This window comes from Ochotona princeps, chromosome 7 (assembly GCF_030435755.1).
Source record: "Ochotona princeps isolate mOchPri1 chromosome 7, mOchPri1.hap1, whole genome shotgun sequence".
NCBI lineage: Eukaryota > Metazoa > Chordata > Mammalia > Lagomorpha > Ochotonidae > Ochotona > Ochotona princeps.
Window position 1 is genome coordinate 57,707,013 of NC_080838.1, and position 18,362 is coordinate 57,725,374.

General features: G+C 40.2%; 1 protein-coding gene across 3 annotated transcripts in view; it reads right to left on the minus strand.

The window, feature by feature from the left end:
* Window positions 1-2,280: 2,280 nt before the first annotated feature.
* Window positions 2,281-18,362, minus strand: part of NUDT9 (nudix hydrolase 9) — a 28,303-nt gene continuing 12,221 nt past the window's right edge. For all 3 annotated transcript variants that reach the window (XM_058667061.1, XM_058667060.1, XM_058667062.1), the window contains exons 4-8: window positions 16,746-16,832; window positions 8,525-8,636; window positions 5,738-5,884; window positions 5,227-5,311; window positions 2,281-3,186 (exon numbers count right to left, since the gene is read on the minus strand). In XM_058667061.1, coding sequence (XP_058523044.1) covers window positions 3,008-3,186; window positions 5,227-5,311; window positions 5,738-5,884; window positions 8,525-8,636; window positions 16,746-16,832 — 610 coding nt within the window. In that variant the 3' untranslated portion in view covers window positions 2,281-3,007. The remainder of the gene's footprint in view (window positions 3,187-5,226; window positions 5,312-5,737; window positions 5,885-8,524; window positions 8,637-16,745; window positions 16,833-18,362) is intronic.

The window sequence follows — 18,362 nt, forward strand, 5'->3', positions numbered from 1 at the left end:
GGCAATGAAATATCATAAAATAGGAACTGGGAAAAAGGATTTGTTGATAAAAAATATCTTTACATAATGATTGTAGCCTGTATTGTCCATTTTAACAGAATAGTTCTCACTCTACTATGCCTTAAGTTACATAGTTAGTAAGATCTCCAAATCTCATTAAAACATTATTATTTTGAAATATCGTTATCATAAGAGTTTTATCATCTCAGACTGTGTCAACATCAGTGAATTTGTAACATTTTGAAAGAAAGTGTAAACAAAATCAAATTAATTATAAATGCTTTCTTCAAGTGGTGTCTTTTCAAATTCGCTATACAAAAACACCAGGCCCTAGAAGCGCTAAGCATAAGAAAACATACACTGGTAAATGATAGTAGTCTCTCATAGTTGTTAGCAGGTTCATGTAGCTGCTTTAACAAATACTTAGCTTTTTAGATAACCATGATCTTGTGTAAACACAGCAAAAAGCTTGAGTCTGAAATGATTCCAAAAGCTCAAAAATATACGGTGGCAAAACAAACACTGATTTTAGCCATTTATCCTTAGGTTAAGGTATTATTAAAACTTGGGCCAAAATTATATAAGCAGTTTCAAAATATTAGTGTGGCCCTTAAATTTCCCATCATTGAGTATGACTGCATTAGTATGGATAACACAACCACTTCATGCCTACGTAGCACCGCCTTCCAAGTTGCATACTTAACAGTAATGAATCACAGATTTATGACCTTAGCAAGGAGTGCAATAGACTGGGAATAGATGGTGCATTAGGCAAAGCTTAGCTCTATTTTACTGAATGAAATCTTGGATAACCTATCAATTCCTTCATCTATAAAATGAAAATAACATCACATAGTTTCCCAGGATTGTCATGAGGATTAAACTGCATAACAATCATTCAGTAAATTTTCTATTGCTGCGTATTCTACTGAATGTATCTAATAAAATGATATCCTTATATTGGAAATATAAGGCAAATATGAAGAGAATATTACGTAATATTCAAACAGATATGCCTTTTGGAATGCTTTTACCGTTTTAATCTGGTTTTTTTCCTCTGTTATAGATGGTGCTAGATATTCAGTTACCAGATTATCTGCCCCTGTGTTATCTATGGTTGATACTGGTTTTATCATTTTTCATACCTCCTAAGTGTTCCAATGAAAACTCAAAAATGGTGCAAAGGATTTATTCAGAGGGGCTGCTGTTGTGACACCATTTGCAACATCACCTGCAAAGGCAGCAGCTAATGACCCAAGTACCTGAACCCCAGTTGCCACTGGGCAGACCAGGACGGAGTTCCAGGCTTCCGGCTGGAGTCTGACCCTACGTGGCTCCTGTGGCTTTGCAGGAGTGAACCAGTGGATGGAAAAACCTCCCTCTCACCTTCTCCTTCCCTACCTCCCTGTCACACTGCTTTTTAAACAAATAAAACCTAAGACAATTTATATAGGGATCATGTCATAGTTTTAATAGCTTTTTGGAGAACTGCTGAACTTTTTTTAAGAACTTCTCTAAGTAGATTCAAGTATGGAGAAATTTACTCAATGTCAGGAAAAAGCACTTTCTTCTTGCCAAACAGTTAACAGAGGCTGACTCCTTCAAGCTGGGAGAAGTCCACCCAGCCCCTCACCACTGTGCAGGTGACATTTGTCAAGTCTAAGTCCCTTATTATATACTCTAGAAATCAATATTTTAAACTTTTTAAAAAAAATTAATACTGTGCATAAGCCTCACTAACTCCCCAGAGTGGTTCAAAGCACCCTGAAATCAAACACCCCAGTGTTCCTCACAAGCCTCACCTTCACACTGTGGACAGAAGAGGTCCCCTTTAGTCCAGTTCAGGCTTACCACCCACCAAGTTTTGATGTCAAATTTAAAAATAAATAATCCTACTTTATTTTATCCCAACTTCTGTTCTTTGGCTGCAGAGTAGCTAGTAGCTTCAACCACGTGAATAGAACTACCATCTCCTGTTCCCTACCACTCTTCTTCCGATGTCCCACCTGTAAGTGAACTGGAATAATGATGACGCTGTCATGCCCCCTGCTGAAGGTGGAAGGAGTTAGTGTACAGAACTGCCTAATGAATACCCTCAAAAGAACATGTGTCCAACGACGAGGGTTAGCTCTCTCGCCTTTTCTGCCTCCCAAGAGATCCCTTTTTCTTTTCTCTGGGATTTATGATGACTACATGTGTCCCAAAAGCTGATTTTCATCCTTACAATTCTCTTCCTAACAAAAACACTTTTAACACACAAAGACCTCCATCTCTCCCTGATTTTAATTCCTTTAAGAATATTTATTTTTAAATTGCCTTATACAGCAGTTAAGGACAGAATGAAATAAAATATATTTATATTGCTAATTCCTTGGACATATTTTTAAAATTCAGATTGGCTGAGAAGGAGGGTATAAATGCTTATTCAATTTTAATTTTTATTGACTATAAGGATAACTGAAATGATCATAAAATAGATGACTATAGTCAAGCACACATCAGTTTCTGCTTTCGAAATGAACTTGAGTATAAAATCATACAAAGCAAAATGTGAAGCAAATAACTTAAAGGACAGCCAGGCTGAGAGTGAGCGCAGTCAGGGATGCTGCTCCAGGAGGAGCCTGAGGTGCTGGGACTCTGAGGTCTCAGATGAGCAGGTGCATTTGCCGCTGGTCAGGACCCAGAGAGAAAGCAAAAGCAGCAGTCACAGCTGATCAGGAACTTATTCTAATCAGCATTCTTCAAAGGAAGGAAATGTTAACTGTGGTTTAAAGCAGGCAAAACTAGAATGATGATTCTTTTATCTTTTGACCAGAAAGCTGAAAATTCCGTGTTTTGTTTCGTATTTACTCAGTCCAAGTTCATACAAGACCTTCTAACTGGGAAGCTTTGAAAGCGCACAGGCCAACCAGCTACCTTGTCCAATTCTGTGGTCTGAGCGCTGTACCACGCCTTTTCTTGCACATACTCCCTGGATGGCTGACCTCTGGCTCCCAGGGGCCACCAGCTACAACCCCTGGCAGTCAGCTTCCAACTCCACATTCCAGTGCGCGTCCCGTTTCTCAGCCACGAGCTTGATGAACTGAGAGTGACTGGCATACAGCTCGAGTTGGTCACTGATGTCCACCCATTTCACCTTTCCAGCATCATCTCCAGCTTCCAGGGTAAGATTATCCATGACCTCACCTAATCACCAAAGAAAACATCCATCACTAAGAGAAAGCAATTCTTTATTCCACTCTTTTTCAGCATAATTCTATCTTCAAGTATTTTTACTAACTCTTAAATCACCACTGTATTGAGCAACAATGTGAATCACAAACTAAAATATTCCAATTCCTAACAAGTTCCTAAATTTTAGGTAGATGTACCAATAAGAGTTTTTTTAAAAAAGACTATTATCCTCTAAAACAAGCATATGTATGAAATTTTATATCAAAACAAATTCCAGAAGGATTAGACTTAGATGTGAAAAGGAATATTGGTGACTCATCTTATAGACTTAAAAGTAAATGAACTCTTCTTCTCAAATTAGAAATCAAAATATTTATATGTAAATATTTGTATTAAACTAGTTCTACTTATAAAATTGAACTGAAGATGTGTATATTTCCATATGACAATTTATCAAAGTTTATCAAGTGCTTTCAGACAGGCATGTCTGACCTAGTGGGTGACACCTGTAGCCCATAGCACAGCTCCCGGTGGGTGTTCAGCTCCCGCCGCAGGCAATGAATGATGGTCAAGTAGCTGGGCCCTGCCACCTGAGTTCACAATCCCCACCTTAAACCTCATGGGTGGGCACTTCAAGAGTGAACCAACAGATCAGAGTTCACTTTCTCTGACTCTCAAACAAATAAAAAGAAAAAAGGGACATACTCTTTGATGGACACTCTGTCTCTACCTCCCAGAAAGAAAAAAAAAATCAAAAAATCACATATATAGATACACAAAGATTATATTCATATACATCAAATATACATATATAAATACATAGACATCATTCCATGCCAGTACATATGGATCAGCTTCCCTCAGAGTCAGAAAGAGAGAGAGAGAGCCCACTGACTGGCTCACTCCCGAGTGCCTACAACCGGACTGGGTCGAGGCTGCAAGAGCGGAGCTGAGGGGAGTCCAATCACTTGAGCCGCGACTGTTGCCTCTCAGGATAAGCATTAGCAGGAATCAAGAGCTAGAAGCCTGATGCAGGCACTGAACCCACGTAACCTGACATGGCATGTAGATATCTTAACTACCTGCTCATGGTTTATTGAGTAAAAACAGCTACCAAGCGGAATGCACAGTTTAAGCTCCTTTTATTAAAGCAGACCAAAATAAAGCAAAATATAAAAAAGAGCTATACTAAATCTGGAAGAAAACATACCAACATATTAACAGCAATTATCTTTCAGTAATTATAGAACTAATATCTTTAATATTTTCTCCCTTTATATCATCTATTTCCTAAATAACCATTAATAAAATCTACTACCCTTACTTTTATGATAATATAATAAAATAATAAAGGTATTGTTTTGAAGATCCAATATTTTAGCACACAAGTTTCTAAATGCCACTTTAAAATGGTAACTCTGTGTATTCTCATTACAACTATTCAAACATCAAAGGAGAAACAGAAGTAAAAAGTAAACTTTAGGGGCCAGTTATACAATACTGACATCCCATGTGGATCCCAGGTCATGTCCCAACCACTCCGCCCCCGAGTCAGCTCCCTGGTAACGGCCTGAGAAAAACAGCATAGGAGAGCCAAAGTGTTTGGGCTCCCAACACCCACAGGAAAAGCCCATATGAAGCGCCTGGCCTTGACCTGCTCCAGCCCTGGCCATAACAGCTACGGGGCAATGAACCAGCACTGGAAGCGCTCGCTCGCTCGCTCTCTTTCTCTCTCTCATTCTGTCTCTTTGTAGCTTTCAATTAAATAAATCAATCTTTTTGGGGAAAAAGGTAAACTAATCAAACAACTTTAAAACACAATTTTATCTTATAAACACAACCTTAAATTCAGATGCTACCAACTAATTAAAGAAATTTAGTTACTGGTGATAATATCTGTGAGGTTTTTCTCTGTATACTGTTACAATCAATAATTTACATAATAAAATCCTACAATCAATAGTTAATTGGCTTAAGAAGCTAAAAGTGTGCAGATGCAATCCTGCCCTAATGTCAATCACAGTCACTTCCTAACAATAAGCACAGAATGACCTGTTTCATCATGGTAGTTCACAGCTTCCGTCTCCATCCAGGCATTATCAGTGTTTCGAGGGTCATCAACATATCCCTTATATATCTATTTGTAAAAACAGACAGATTAAAAAGAGTAGTAAGTAAATGGTTATCAACCAGAGAAATTCTGTATTACATAATTTAAAACATGAATATTTATTTATGAAGAGCTGAACTCATCCACCTGCCATAAATGGTTTTCTGTTGGCTAATACTCCATGTATAAGGAAATATCTTAATTTGTCATATTAGCTCATATCTAGTGTAAAGAAGAACCAAAAGAAAATGATACAGTTGAACTCAAGTTAGGCTATAAAATTTTAAAGTCTTTTTACATAGAGATCAACACTTGAAGTTGTTTTTGTGAATTTTGAATATACAAGAATCCCACCTTATTTAGGGAAGGATGTTTCAGACTTACTGGTGAACCAGGAAGTCACTTCTCCTTGTCCACAGGACTCAATTCCTTCCATGAACCACAATTTCTTACCACTAGATGGTCTTGGTTAAAGAGTCGGTGCAATTGTTCCTCTATTTTTTTCTTTTCAGCACTGGATTTCTGTAAGGAGTTGAGAGCTTCCTCACCAAATTCTCTTTTCAGTGCAGCACTAATCTTCTCTCCTGGTTCCACCATGCCCTAAGAGTCAGATTTTTCAAAAAGTCAAAACCTTTAATCCTTTGGTGTGCGTAATAGATGGGACTAGAGACAGAACTGACCCAACAACTGCAACCACCATTGTGTGTGTAGGTTGATGTGGTTAACAGACTGAGCCAGACGCCACACTGGCTGGCACACACAGTCATGTCAGATGAGGTTTCTTTGGGGAACTTCTCAACCGACCCACTGGACTCAGAACTCCAACCATGGGAAAAATTGCAGGATCTGCAGTCTGACCATGGGATGCATGTGTCAGTATGGAGCCCTCCTCAGTTGCTGAAGATTGCAGTGGACAGCATGCCCAGGTGCACATGGGGGATATGACAACCAGTTCATTGAGGCCTGCAGAGGACATCTAGTACCAAGGAGTGCGGAACAAATTGGACAACACTTCTGGCCAAGCGTTGACAGCAAATATCTGGATGAATGAAGACTCCAAGATGGACTATGTCAGCTAATGCACCTTGGAAGAACTTCGTCATCCTTGCAGCAATGAAATCAACACAATTCCAGAGCTATCAAAACAACTTAGTACCCTCAGAGAATGCTCCACATCGGGGACCCTGAAATGACAATGGGTGGCCATCCCCCATCCCTGGTGCTGATATGGTTACGATTCTGGGTGTAGCTTCTTCCACGCTCTCCTTCCCCCAGATTCAGGAAGAAGAAAAAGGAAATTGGAAACAAATTGTCTCTGATCCCAGCCCAGTCCCAGCTACTGCAGACTTGGGGGACTCAACCAACAGATGGAACTGGGTCACAGTACCCTCAAGAACATGGAATGTGAGAATCAATCTAGGGGAAGATTCTATAGAGTATATATGGGCTTGCTCCTCTGGGACTGCAGTATTCAACAGTTTGTGGGAGGGCTAGGGGTGGCAAAGGGTAGTGTGGGAGATTGCCAGCCCCAGGATCTCTACCTGCTACCTGGTGGGCGTGGCTCACAGCTTACCTGCCCATGACCTGAAGCATAACTTCCAGCCCTGCATGTTGAACATGACCTGTGACATGACTGGAAAGTCTAGAAGACTAAATGTGCCTTCTAGCCAATTACAGTGTCTTTGTTGAGTGGGGGACTGTCAGGAGACACCTTACTGTCTTCCCTTTCCCTAGTCTTCATAAGCTTGTAGTTTCTTCACAATAGGTAGATATCTCCTATCAGTTTGTCTCCTCAGTGGCCTCAGGGCCTGCTGGCAGGAATTCATCCCAAGAAGGTAGAGCCAGAATGGACTGTGGAAACTCCCCTATACTCACAGGAGCTGAGGCTGGGAGGAGGATGAGCTGAGGCAGACTGCAGGCCCCGTTGACACATACAAATGCTGGGACTGGGGACAGATCAGAGCGGAGCCATAGCAACCACTGGTAATTGGGAGATCCAGGGGTGAGAGCAGGCCTAGCAGCGGGACTTGGGGAACTCCCCTAATAAGCTGTAGTTCCTGCTGGGGAGCACAACAGCTAGGATGGGTCAGGCCAGGCCCAGGCTGCGGCGCTCACGGGGCATAAATAAGAGCAAGGAAGGGGTGTAGGCTACAACAGACTAGGCTGCACTACAGATTCACACAAGAGCTGGGAATGGGTGCAGGTTGGGCTGGGTTAGGATGCACTACCTATTAGTCTGTAGCACCTCCTGGCATGTGCGAGAGCCAGGACAAGGTGCAGGTGGGCCAGACAGAGCTAGGCTGCTGTACCTGACAGCAGGAACTGTTCTGGGGACAGGCTGGGCTAAGCCAAGCTATAGTACTTGCTGGAGAAAGCCATACTGGGGGCAAGCCATGCCAGACTGAGCTGAGTTATGCTGCTCTACCAGATGGCATGCACAAGAGCCAGAATGGGTACAGGCTAGCCAGGGTAGGCCTCAGTAGCCACTGGCAAGTATGGGAACTAGATGCAAGTCATTTTAGGCTGAACCACAGTACTCTCTAGCAAGTACAAGATCCAGGTTGTGTATCCCTCTCAACCATGTAAACAATATTAAAAATAAAATATAAAATTCTCTAAAATGTCAATTTTTAAAAAGCTTAAAATATGATAGTGAGGCCTGAATTCTTTGTGTGTTTTTTTGAGGCCTGAATTCTAAGATGAGACCTAAAATGAATGAGGTGCGTACATGCCATCTCTAAGAACTCTATAAGACAGATGTAATGTTTCTTACAATAAAGATGGCCTGAACACAATATTAAGCACCTCCAAGTGGAACATCAAGAACACAAGCCTTGGCCTAATGGCAATGTCCATCATTTTTCCAGAAGGTGTTAAAATGAGACTCAAATTCTAACACCTTCCATGGTATAAACTTGCTCACGATGATACTTCTTAGTAGCGATGAAAAATATTACTTATTAAATTAACAATAAACTATTCATATGATTAAGTATTAATATTAATACTTATTAAAATTACATGATTATTAGCAACTACTAATAAATGTAAGTTATGAATTAATAAATTTTAATTACTTAATTATAACTAAGTAATTATAATTTATTACATAGGAATTATTGAAACATAAGTGGGGAAGAAGGGAGAGTAAGTGGAGTAGAAAACATCCACCTGCAATAACCAAGAATAAAGTAAAGAACACAACTAAAAAGAACTTAAAATGTTAAGCTGAAGGCTCACCCCTGGGATTGCCCATTCTCCACAGTCTTTTCGTTTTATTGCAACAAACTGTAAGACGCGTTTCCTAGAAACAGGGTGGGTGACTTTACTTCCACTGCCATCTTTTTTCCACCTGTAACAGTAAAATTAATATCATAACTGATTTAGAACAAATACCAAGGTCCTATTTCAAGTTTGTGACAGTTACCACCACATATTTTTTCTTTGTAAGAGTACAAATAGATTTTTCTCAAAAATAGTTTATACTTAGCAACTCTATAAATCAGGACTAACATTAATTTTGCATGAAGGATATTGTACTTCCCATACTGAAAATTCAAAACAAAAATAATTTTTACTACTTAAAATAACATTAAAAACTTGAAAATAGAACAATATTTAAAGGAAATATTATAAAAGCTTCAAAAAAGGAGAAAATTCCAATGATCCTTTAAAAAATTATCGGTAGTTTATTCATTAAGTAAATTGCGTTTTATTGTAATTTATTGTAATTAATTAAAGAAGTGAAGAAGACCTGATGATATTTGCTTTTAGCAGGTAACTGTGCTATCATCAGAAAGATTATGTGGCGGTTTCTGATGTTGTCAAAATCTTTCTGCTGCTTCCCACTTTTCATGTTCTCTTCCGATAAGTGGGAAAAAAAAATCTTACTCTGTCCCTTAATTTTATATTTTGCATTAAGCTGCAAAAGGTTTTGTAAAAAATAACAAGGCATTGCTAACTTCAGAATGTTATTTCTGGGACTAGTGTTGTGGCATAGCAAGTTAAACCTCTGTCTGCAATGGGCCTGGCACAGTAGCCTAGTGGCTAGTATCCTCCCTTTGTATGCACCAGGATCCCACATGAGCACCAGTTCATGTCTTGGCTGCTCCACTTCCCACCCAGCTCCCTGCTTATGGCCTGGGAAAGCAGTAAAAGGATGGCCTAAACCTTGGGACCCTGCACCCGCATGGGAGACCCAGAAGAATCTCTTGGTTCCTAGCTTTGTATGGGCTAAGCTCCAGCCATTGTAGCCACCTGGGGATTGACTCAGCAGACAGGTGTTTCTGCCTTTCCTTCGCTCTGTAAATCTGTCTTTTCAATAAAATAAATCTTAAAAAAAAAAAAAAAAAAAAAGACAAAGGAGATGAAGAGGTCCTCCTTCTTTTGATCTGACACCAGCCCAGGCCAGACCAGGCTGAAGGCAGGAGGAACTCCTGGGTTCCTGGTTTTCCACATGGGTGGCAGGGACCCAGGCACTCAGGCCTTGGTCTGTTGACCCTAGGTAGACCAGCAGGAAGCTGGACTGGAAGCAGGAAGCAGCATTGACCCAAAGCAGCACTCTGACATGGGATGCCCCATTCCAAGGCCATTAAACCACACTCCCTCCCTGTCCCGCTGCTTCACATCATAACTGACTACCTTACCTAATCCATTAAGCTTCCCCTAAAAGGGCTCATAGTCTAGCACAGCAGCTAGACACATTAAAGAAAGAAACCATAAGACCTGATGATGTTTTCATGAACAAAGAGAAGTGAAAAAGCAGGATCAGCAGAAAGGCTGTCACCAAGATGATGAGGACCGAAAACAGACAATGGGACAGAAAGAGGACAGGGTTTGGCTAAAGCCGTTTACATGGCACTTGTCACACACCGGACACTGCTCTAAGTTCTTTCATGCATTTATCCACTTAATGTTCACTTTTGTTTATCTGAAAGGCAGAATGAGGGAGCATCTCAAAACTCCATGGAATTATTATCATAATTGTATTATTATCTTTATTTTATAGATATAGAAAGTGAAGTAGAGCAGTTAGATAACTGCCCAGGACTGCAATGCTAATACTAAGGATATGAACCAAGATTCTGAACCCAGGAGATCCACTTCCCAAAATCTGTATTTTTAACCACTGCCCACTTAAATCAACAAAAAGTTTACACTCATGGGGTAACACAAAGGGTAAGAAGGTGAATGAATACTGACTCTGTCCACTCATGGACATTTGCTGGCACCTGCTGCATTTCATGCCCATGACACTGGGTAAACAGAGCTTTCCCACAGAGCCTCAGCTCTTCATTGGACAGGCAAGCAGGTGCGGCTGCAGTAAGATCTGAAGCAACACAGACACAGAGATGGGCCTGAGCAGGAAGGCAGGCCCAGAAATGAGTAGCAGCTTGCATGCCCTGTTGATATTCTTAGATTCATTCTGAAGGGATTTCTTTAAGATTTTATAAGTAGAGTAGATCCTTGCTAACTTTTTTATTGTACTGAATTCATTATTATCAAACTCAAAACCCTATTATTAAGAACTAGTGCAACATTTTTAATTCATGAACATCTTTAACATTTACTGAATATCAAAGATTTTGCTATGTCCTATTTACATTTCCTCCTCACTTCTGAGTGCAATCATTCGATCTGAGTTTATTCCTAATAGCATACTAACACACCTCAAGTCATTTTGACTTTAAAACATCCAAAGGAACATCAGATAACCATATAAAAAAAATCTCTATGAGCAATGTCTTGGAATCTGAAAACTTAACCTGGAGATACTGAATAAGAAAGTTTTGTGGAATGCTGCATTACAGATAGCTGCGTTGCCCTGGCTGTAAGCTGCTGTCTAGACTGTCTTGGACCTAGGCAAGTGTTACGCTGCTGGGAGAAAAGAAGCCCACAGCTGGCTGGCATTCTGGGCCTGGTTCATGCCAACTCTGTTAACCATACTGTTTGCCAGCAAAGCTGCTTATTCTTTAGCATTAAACCTGCAAGAGCCTGACTTTTATAGGAAAAGATTTAAAAATCCAGACTTCTGGTCCTAAGTCAGGTAGCTCCCAGAGGCACAGTGCACCCCTGGCAAAGTGCCATGCTAGGAGCAAGCGGATTGGAGTCCCATGCCAGGGTCTTAGATGGCTGTTCCTGCGGCCTCCACAGTGCTTGGCCCGGGGCCTGAGGGGATGTCCCAGTGAAGGCCACTGGCAGACAAGGGAAGTCATGAGTGCTAAGCACACTACATTCATGGTACACCACCACACCAGCCATGGCGTAGCAGGCCAAGAGCCAGATGCCAAGGTCCTAGGCAGGCCACATCTACAGTATGTCACCAGGCTGGCCAGGAAGAAGCAGACCTGGGCCCTGACAGGCCCTAGGCAGTCGTACCTGTGGTACACCACTGTGCTAGACAAGGGGCCTGAGGTTGAGGTCCTTGGGGAGGAACCATGAGGACTACTGAAGGCCTTTGACAATGCTAAGAAGGCCAGGCTTTCATCTCTAGTTGGTCTCAGATGCAACAGGATCCCCAGTGTCGTGGACCAGGGCCCAGAGATGTGCCCACTGGCATCAGAGCACACAGAGCATGCTGTGGAGCCTCCTGTGCTGATTCCTGCGCAGGGGAGAGGAGCATGCCTAGTTGTACACAAATGATGAGGCAGGCCATTCCTATGAACCAGCTGAGGACTTGGATGCTGCTCCAAAAGATAAAAAGTGGCCAACGACTTCTCAGAGTGGCAGTGACAATGCAAGGGGCACAGCCATTAACACTAACTAGAATTTCTCTGGCTTGTGAGATGGATCCATTAGATAAGATAGGGATAGCTTTCCATACTTGGGACATTCAAGGCTTTTGCCCCTAATCTGCAGAAAGCAGCTAAAATAATAATAATAATAAAATAATCCTGTTGCGGAATGGGTGAAGGAAATGAGCAAGCATTTTTCAAAACAGCAGATTCAAGTGGCAAACAGACATATGAAAAAATGTCCAGGTTGCCTAACTATCAAGGAAATATAAATAAAAACCACAATCAACCTAACTTGAGTGAGATTAGCCTACATTTAGAAATATACTAACAACACCTGTTGGCATGGATTGCTGGAAATGTAGGTTAGTACAGCAACTATGGAAGTCAATATGGAGAGCACTAAGACAAGTGAAAATTTATCCACTATATGATGGAGTCATCTCCATTACTAGGAATAAATATAAAGGAAGTTAAACCTGCATATGAAAAAGTGACCAATAACCCTATATTTTTAGTACCACAATCCACAATAGTGAAGACATGGAAATATTCCACATAACCATTGAAAGAGGAACAGATAAAGAAACTGTGATACATCTACTCCACGGAATATTACCTAAACATTAAGAAGAATGAAATTCTACTATTTGCATACAAAATGGTCCCACCTAGAGGCCATTATGCTCAGTGAAATAAGCCAACCCCAAAAGGACAAATATTCACACGTTCTCTCTAATATAAGATAACCTTTATGCAAAATACAAATAGATATATAGGTGAACAAGTGAACACACACACACACTCATAGACGATCTGTATAATGGAGGTTAACACACCTGGAAATGCAGATACCTTACAGTATACGTTTCGCATCCCAAATAAAGGGAGGACTCTGGGTGAAACTGTTAAAAAAGCCTCAATAACATAATGTTAGATTTTTCTGCCTTTGTCTATACCTATAATGCCATAGTGCATATGGGTAGGAGAATGTGAAACTTGCAATTGTTACTAAAGGATTATACTACCATGATAATATGGGGTGGAAATGGTGGAAGGGGAAGGGAGGAAGGAAGGGGGAAGGGAAAAGGAGAAATCCTTATACTGACAAAAACATATCATGGAAAATATTAAATCTTATTTTTTAAAAATGAGATTATTCCACATCCTTCAGCAACCCTTAATAATAGTCATAGGTCTCTGAGAGAGGAAGAAATTGAGACAGGCAGGTAGCTAGCTTAGATTCACAAACTGGAATCCATGTTACCCCAGTCCCATGCCCACCTGTCATCAAATGACCACTTCCCCAGGATGTACTCCTCCTGACTGGAGACTTGGGCTGGTTTCATGTAACCACTCCCTCCTTTGACTCCTAAGAAGCCAGGCAATGGGGAGGGTGCTCTCTCTTCTCTGGTGGATAAATGAGGAAAGTAGAAACATCTCACTCCCACCATTCCCTTCCTTGCCCATTCCATCTCTGAATATGGCCAACATGTGTCTGAGCTTCATCACCTGTTAAAGTGAACTGTACCAAGAAAAGTAAGCAAGCTGTTTTAAATCATGAAGTATTTTGGAATTAAGGAGAATCTCTTAAAGGGTATAGGTGATTCTCAGAATAGCTCAACAATGTAATATTGGCATAAAAGAAAATATATTTAGATAGATTGATGATTCAAATTCCAGATCTACAAGATTTAACCCCAAGTCATTTAACCCCAGTGTGTTTCCAATTTCAAATCTATAGAACAGATCTATTATTCCCTACAATGAAATGGTTTCTTTTTTGGTTTTTGTTTTGTTTTGATTTTGAAAAACAAGAGGAAAACTAACAGCACCTAACAGAGTTCTGGAAGTACCCGTAACAAGCACTTTAAGTGTTATTAACTCTTCCTTCATTATCTTCCATTCTTTTCCTCCATTTCTGTTGCCAATCACCTGTTTAGAAGAATCTATGGTTGCTATATGAATCACTCGGATAACAAAAACTAACCTAAGACCACCGTTGAAAGCCAGGCCACTCTGGGCTTTTTTATATCCTAGGACCTTCTGTCAGCCTTCAGTTCTCTTATCTGTACGACAAAACTCAAAAAAACTAGCATTTCTTTTTTTAAATATTTATTTATTTATTTATTTATTTACTGGAAAGTCAGATTTACAGAGAGGAGAGACACAGAGGAAGATCTTTTGTCCACTGGTTCACTCCCCAAATGGCCACAACAGCTGAAGCCAAACTAATCAGAAGCCAGGAGCCTGCAGCTTCTTCATCCAGGACTCCCACATGGGTGCAGGGTCCCAAGGCTTTGGGCCATCCTTTACTGCTTTCCCAGGCCACAAGCAGAGAGTTGGAAAGGAAGTGAAGCAGCCAGGATAGGAACCAGCATCCATACAGGATCCCAGCACATGCAAGGCGAGGATTTAGCCACTAAACTACTGCAGCAGGCTCAAAGCCTAGCATTTCAAAACAGCTCTACACATAATTACCAAATATATACCTCCAGCCTCTACCTGGTCCACCACTTATAAGGATAAGCTAATTGGATGCCAAATTGGCTTTCCTTTTGTGCTTCTTGCCTGCTTACTGACATATTTCTCCATTAAATGTAATTTTTAAAGCACCTTATTTTTAGTCAACCTTGCCAAAATTGGAAAAAATCGATACTGCCTTAATTTTTGTATTTCTTTCAGAGTTAGAGACATAGAGTTTCCACTTGTTCATCCACTCCCAAGTACCCTCAACAACCAGGACCGAGCAGGGAATGAACCAGAACCAAAGCCAAGAGCTGGAAATGTAACCCAGGTATCCCGGGTGAGTGGCAAGAACCCAATTACCTGGACCATCATCACGGTCTCCCATGGTCTGCAGTGGCATGAATGTGAAGTCAGGAGCCTGAGCCAGGAATCAAACCCAGCTCTATGATGTGGGACACACGTGCCTTAACCACTAGGGAAAATATCCAGTCCTGTCTATCAAGATTTTTTTATTAAGGTCTTTTACAAAAATAATCCTTCCTATCTTATGTAAATCATAAAGGTTCAAAGGGAATTACAGGTGGAGAGACAGGTAGAATGATAGGCAGTTCAGCAAGTAGATTGGTAGGTTAAGTAAATGGATGGATGGAAGCAGAAAGAAGGAAAGAGGGAGGGAGGGAGGAGGGAGGAAGGAAGGAAGGAGAGAAGGATGGATGTCTAAAGGAGTAAAGATCCCTATTGACATGGCAACTGAGAGAGCGTCTCAAAGAAAAAGACAAGTATTAGTGCCTCTTCCAGAAACTCAAAAGTAACAAAATCAGCATCCTACCTAGCCTTAAAGTATAAAATCCTTGTCATATCCCAGATCTGAAAGGGGGAAAAAATCTCCTTGAAGAAAGGAAGGCCTATATAATATCAAAATTGAAGAAATAACAACATTGAAGGATACTGCATAATTTAGAAAACAAAGTATTAATTTCTTGTAGGTATAAAACAAAAAAAAATATGTAAGTAAACCCCTGTAATCTCACAAACAAACAGTGTAATGGAGACCAGAGTACCAGAAACAAAGAGCTGCAATATTCATCTACACTCCTGAATAAAACAAGTCCCCCAATAAAATTGCTTAATATACCTTGACAACAAGATACAAGGCTCTCTACCACTGCTTATACCCACAATCTTATGATACATGAAAAGAGCAAAATGTGGGGGTTGAGACTACAGGGGACAATGGGGAAAGGGGAGGAAGGAAAAGGGGGGAAAGGCGGAAACCCTATACCTACAAAACTGTATAAGGAAATTAAGAATCAAAAAAGTAATTTCATGTAAGGAGGTAGTTGGTCAGTGATGAAATCCTAAATCCAAATAAATTAAAAGGAAAAACATGGTAGATACTCCAGAAGACTCCAGTTGCACTGGAGAAATCATTCCTGTGGAGATTCCTAGGTATCTAAACATTAGATTCCAGTACTTTCTTTATTCTGATTCATGCACAACAAAAGATCTCCTGAGCAGGATCTGGACTGTCAGATAGATCTGTCTCTGGAAGAGAATGCCACTCCTTGGACATTTAATATTCCCCACAATCATCACTCCCTATTCCCCCAGAGCAGTGTGTGTTCAAGGCTGTGAAGTCTTTCATTGCCTCTCAATATTCAGACAGACAATACTACAGGCCATTTTCTTAGGCCTTGTCCAGTCCCACAACCACGCAAGTTGGTTTCAAATCTACCTCCTTCATAATACCATCCTTGGATGTTCCAGTTCACCATCATAATGACCCACATCCAACCTTATCCAGTATTCTGCATCACTCCTATTACTTGATTACACTAAAAAAAATTTCTCATTCCAATTTTTCACATATTTCATCTTAAGGACAAGGAACCAAAACTTTGGATTCTTATACTTACTTAAAGCCTCTAAAGTGCCTACTCAATGCTGATATTAACCAATACAGGTCCAATAAACATCTGGTGAATGAACAGTGGTTAGATCATGCCTAACCTATTCATATAACAGAAAACTATAGCTTTACACTAGCAACACCATATTATCATTTTATAGAAAGTAATTTCAAAATATACATTGCATATCTATATATACATCCAAGGACACATGTGTATATATATCTCTACAGATATACATAAATATATATACGAATGTGTAAATACAGACATATAAGCATATAAACACAAGTATAGAGCTACAATCTGCTTTTCCATTCACTCCACTCTGCTACTAAAATACATTACCTGGTTATGATGGGATCTGCAGCATGATTTGGGCCCCACCGTCCCAAAAGCCCACGGCCAACCAGTCCTGTCCGACCTACAGGATTTCTAAGAAAAAAATAAAAATAAATTCAAAAATCAATTGCATGTGTTGCTATTTTCTTTGAATGGCAGGGTAACAGGAGCACGGAAAAACAAGAGATGGATCTTCCATCTGCTGGTTCACTTCCCAAATAGCCACAGCAGCCAGGGATGGGACCAGTCAAAGTCAAGGGTCTGGATCTGGGTCTCCCACTTGAATCACAGGAATCCAACACTTGGGCCATCTGCTGCTGCTTTCCTTGTGCATCTGCAGGAAGCTCAATCAGAAGAGCAGCTAGGACTCAGTGCTCATAAGCTGCCTAGACACTGGCTTAACCCACTGCACTGCAGTATTGGCCCTGCTCATCTTCTTTAACATAGTTTAATAACCCAAAAGAAAGTAGCACAAACAATAAGAGGAAAATAGTATGTCCTCATAAATCTAGTAGACCACCACACACCTGCCACTGAAACTCCTCGTTCATTTCACTATTATTCTAGTCTTCTGAGAATATTCTGAGCTACCAGTATGATTCAAAAGCAAAAATCTCATTTCCAAATGATTCCACAACCAAGGGATTTGTTTCCATTTTCATCTATCCTCCCCAGTTCTAACTAGCACTTTACTGGATACTTAGAATGCTCTATACCTAATCATCTCTCTCCATCTTCAGAATAGCCACACTTCACTTTCTCCTCACTCTCTTCTACTCTACTTTTCCATTAAGTATATTTTAATCAGTAATATATAAATGTTATAGCATATGAAGCACTAGTATTACTTAATACTTTCACAGGTTGTGAGCACTATAAAATAAAAAATATCAACTTGCTATTTAAACTTATGCCACAACCCAGCATTAAAAAGTCTATCAAACATCAACATCCATATCTGAATAATTCTATTTTCATCCAAATTTTTTTAAAGTGTTCAGCTTTTCATTACGATTTTGTCTATTTAGTGCTGTACCTTTTGTTCTAGAATATTTAAGTCAATAAAAAGTTGGTCAGAAGTATCCTTTTAGCCATCTCTTTCTAATAGTGTTCATCCCTCCAGCCTATTACTAAAACAAATAACTTTTTATTTTGTTTTATATGGGACAAAAATATTTCCACAAGATTTGTACACAAAGAACAATGAGACACCTGGGACAGCTGACAACTCTTTTCAAATCCAATTACAACGTTTAGAGTTTGACCCAATGGGTGAGCCTTAAGACACCAGGAGCGACTTGAACTCCCTACACTGTGAGCTAAATAAATCTTTTCTCCTCAAGACCTCAGTTTCTCACAGGTATTTTGTTGTAGTGCTTAAAAAGCTGACCAATTTACCTGAGAAGCAGAAAGAGCTGTTTGCAGAGACAAATGAAGGCAACAGAGAAAAACCTAGAAAAAACCTAGAAAAGCAGAGATCAAGTTCTGATAGTTGTCCAGTTCTACTGCATTTATGATTTCAGTCCTTCGAAGCGATCCTACAGCCTTAACATAAACTTGACTTTTCCCTCAGGCAAGTTAGTGCTGGAGTCTGTTAAGGCGTGCTGACTAAAGCCGCACTCT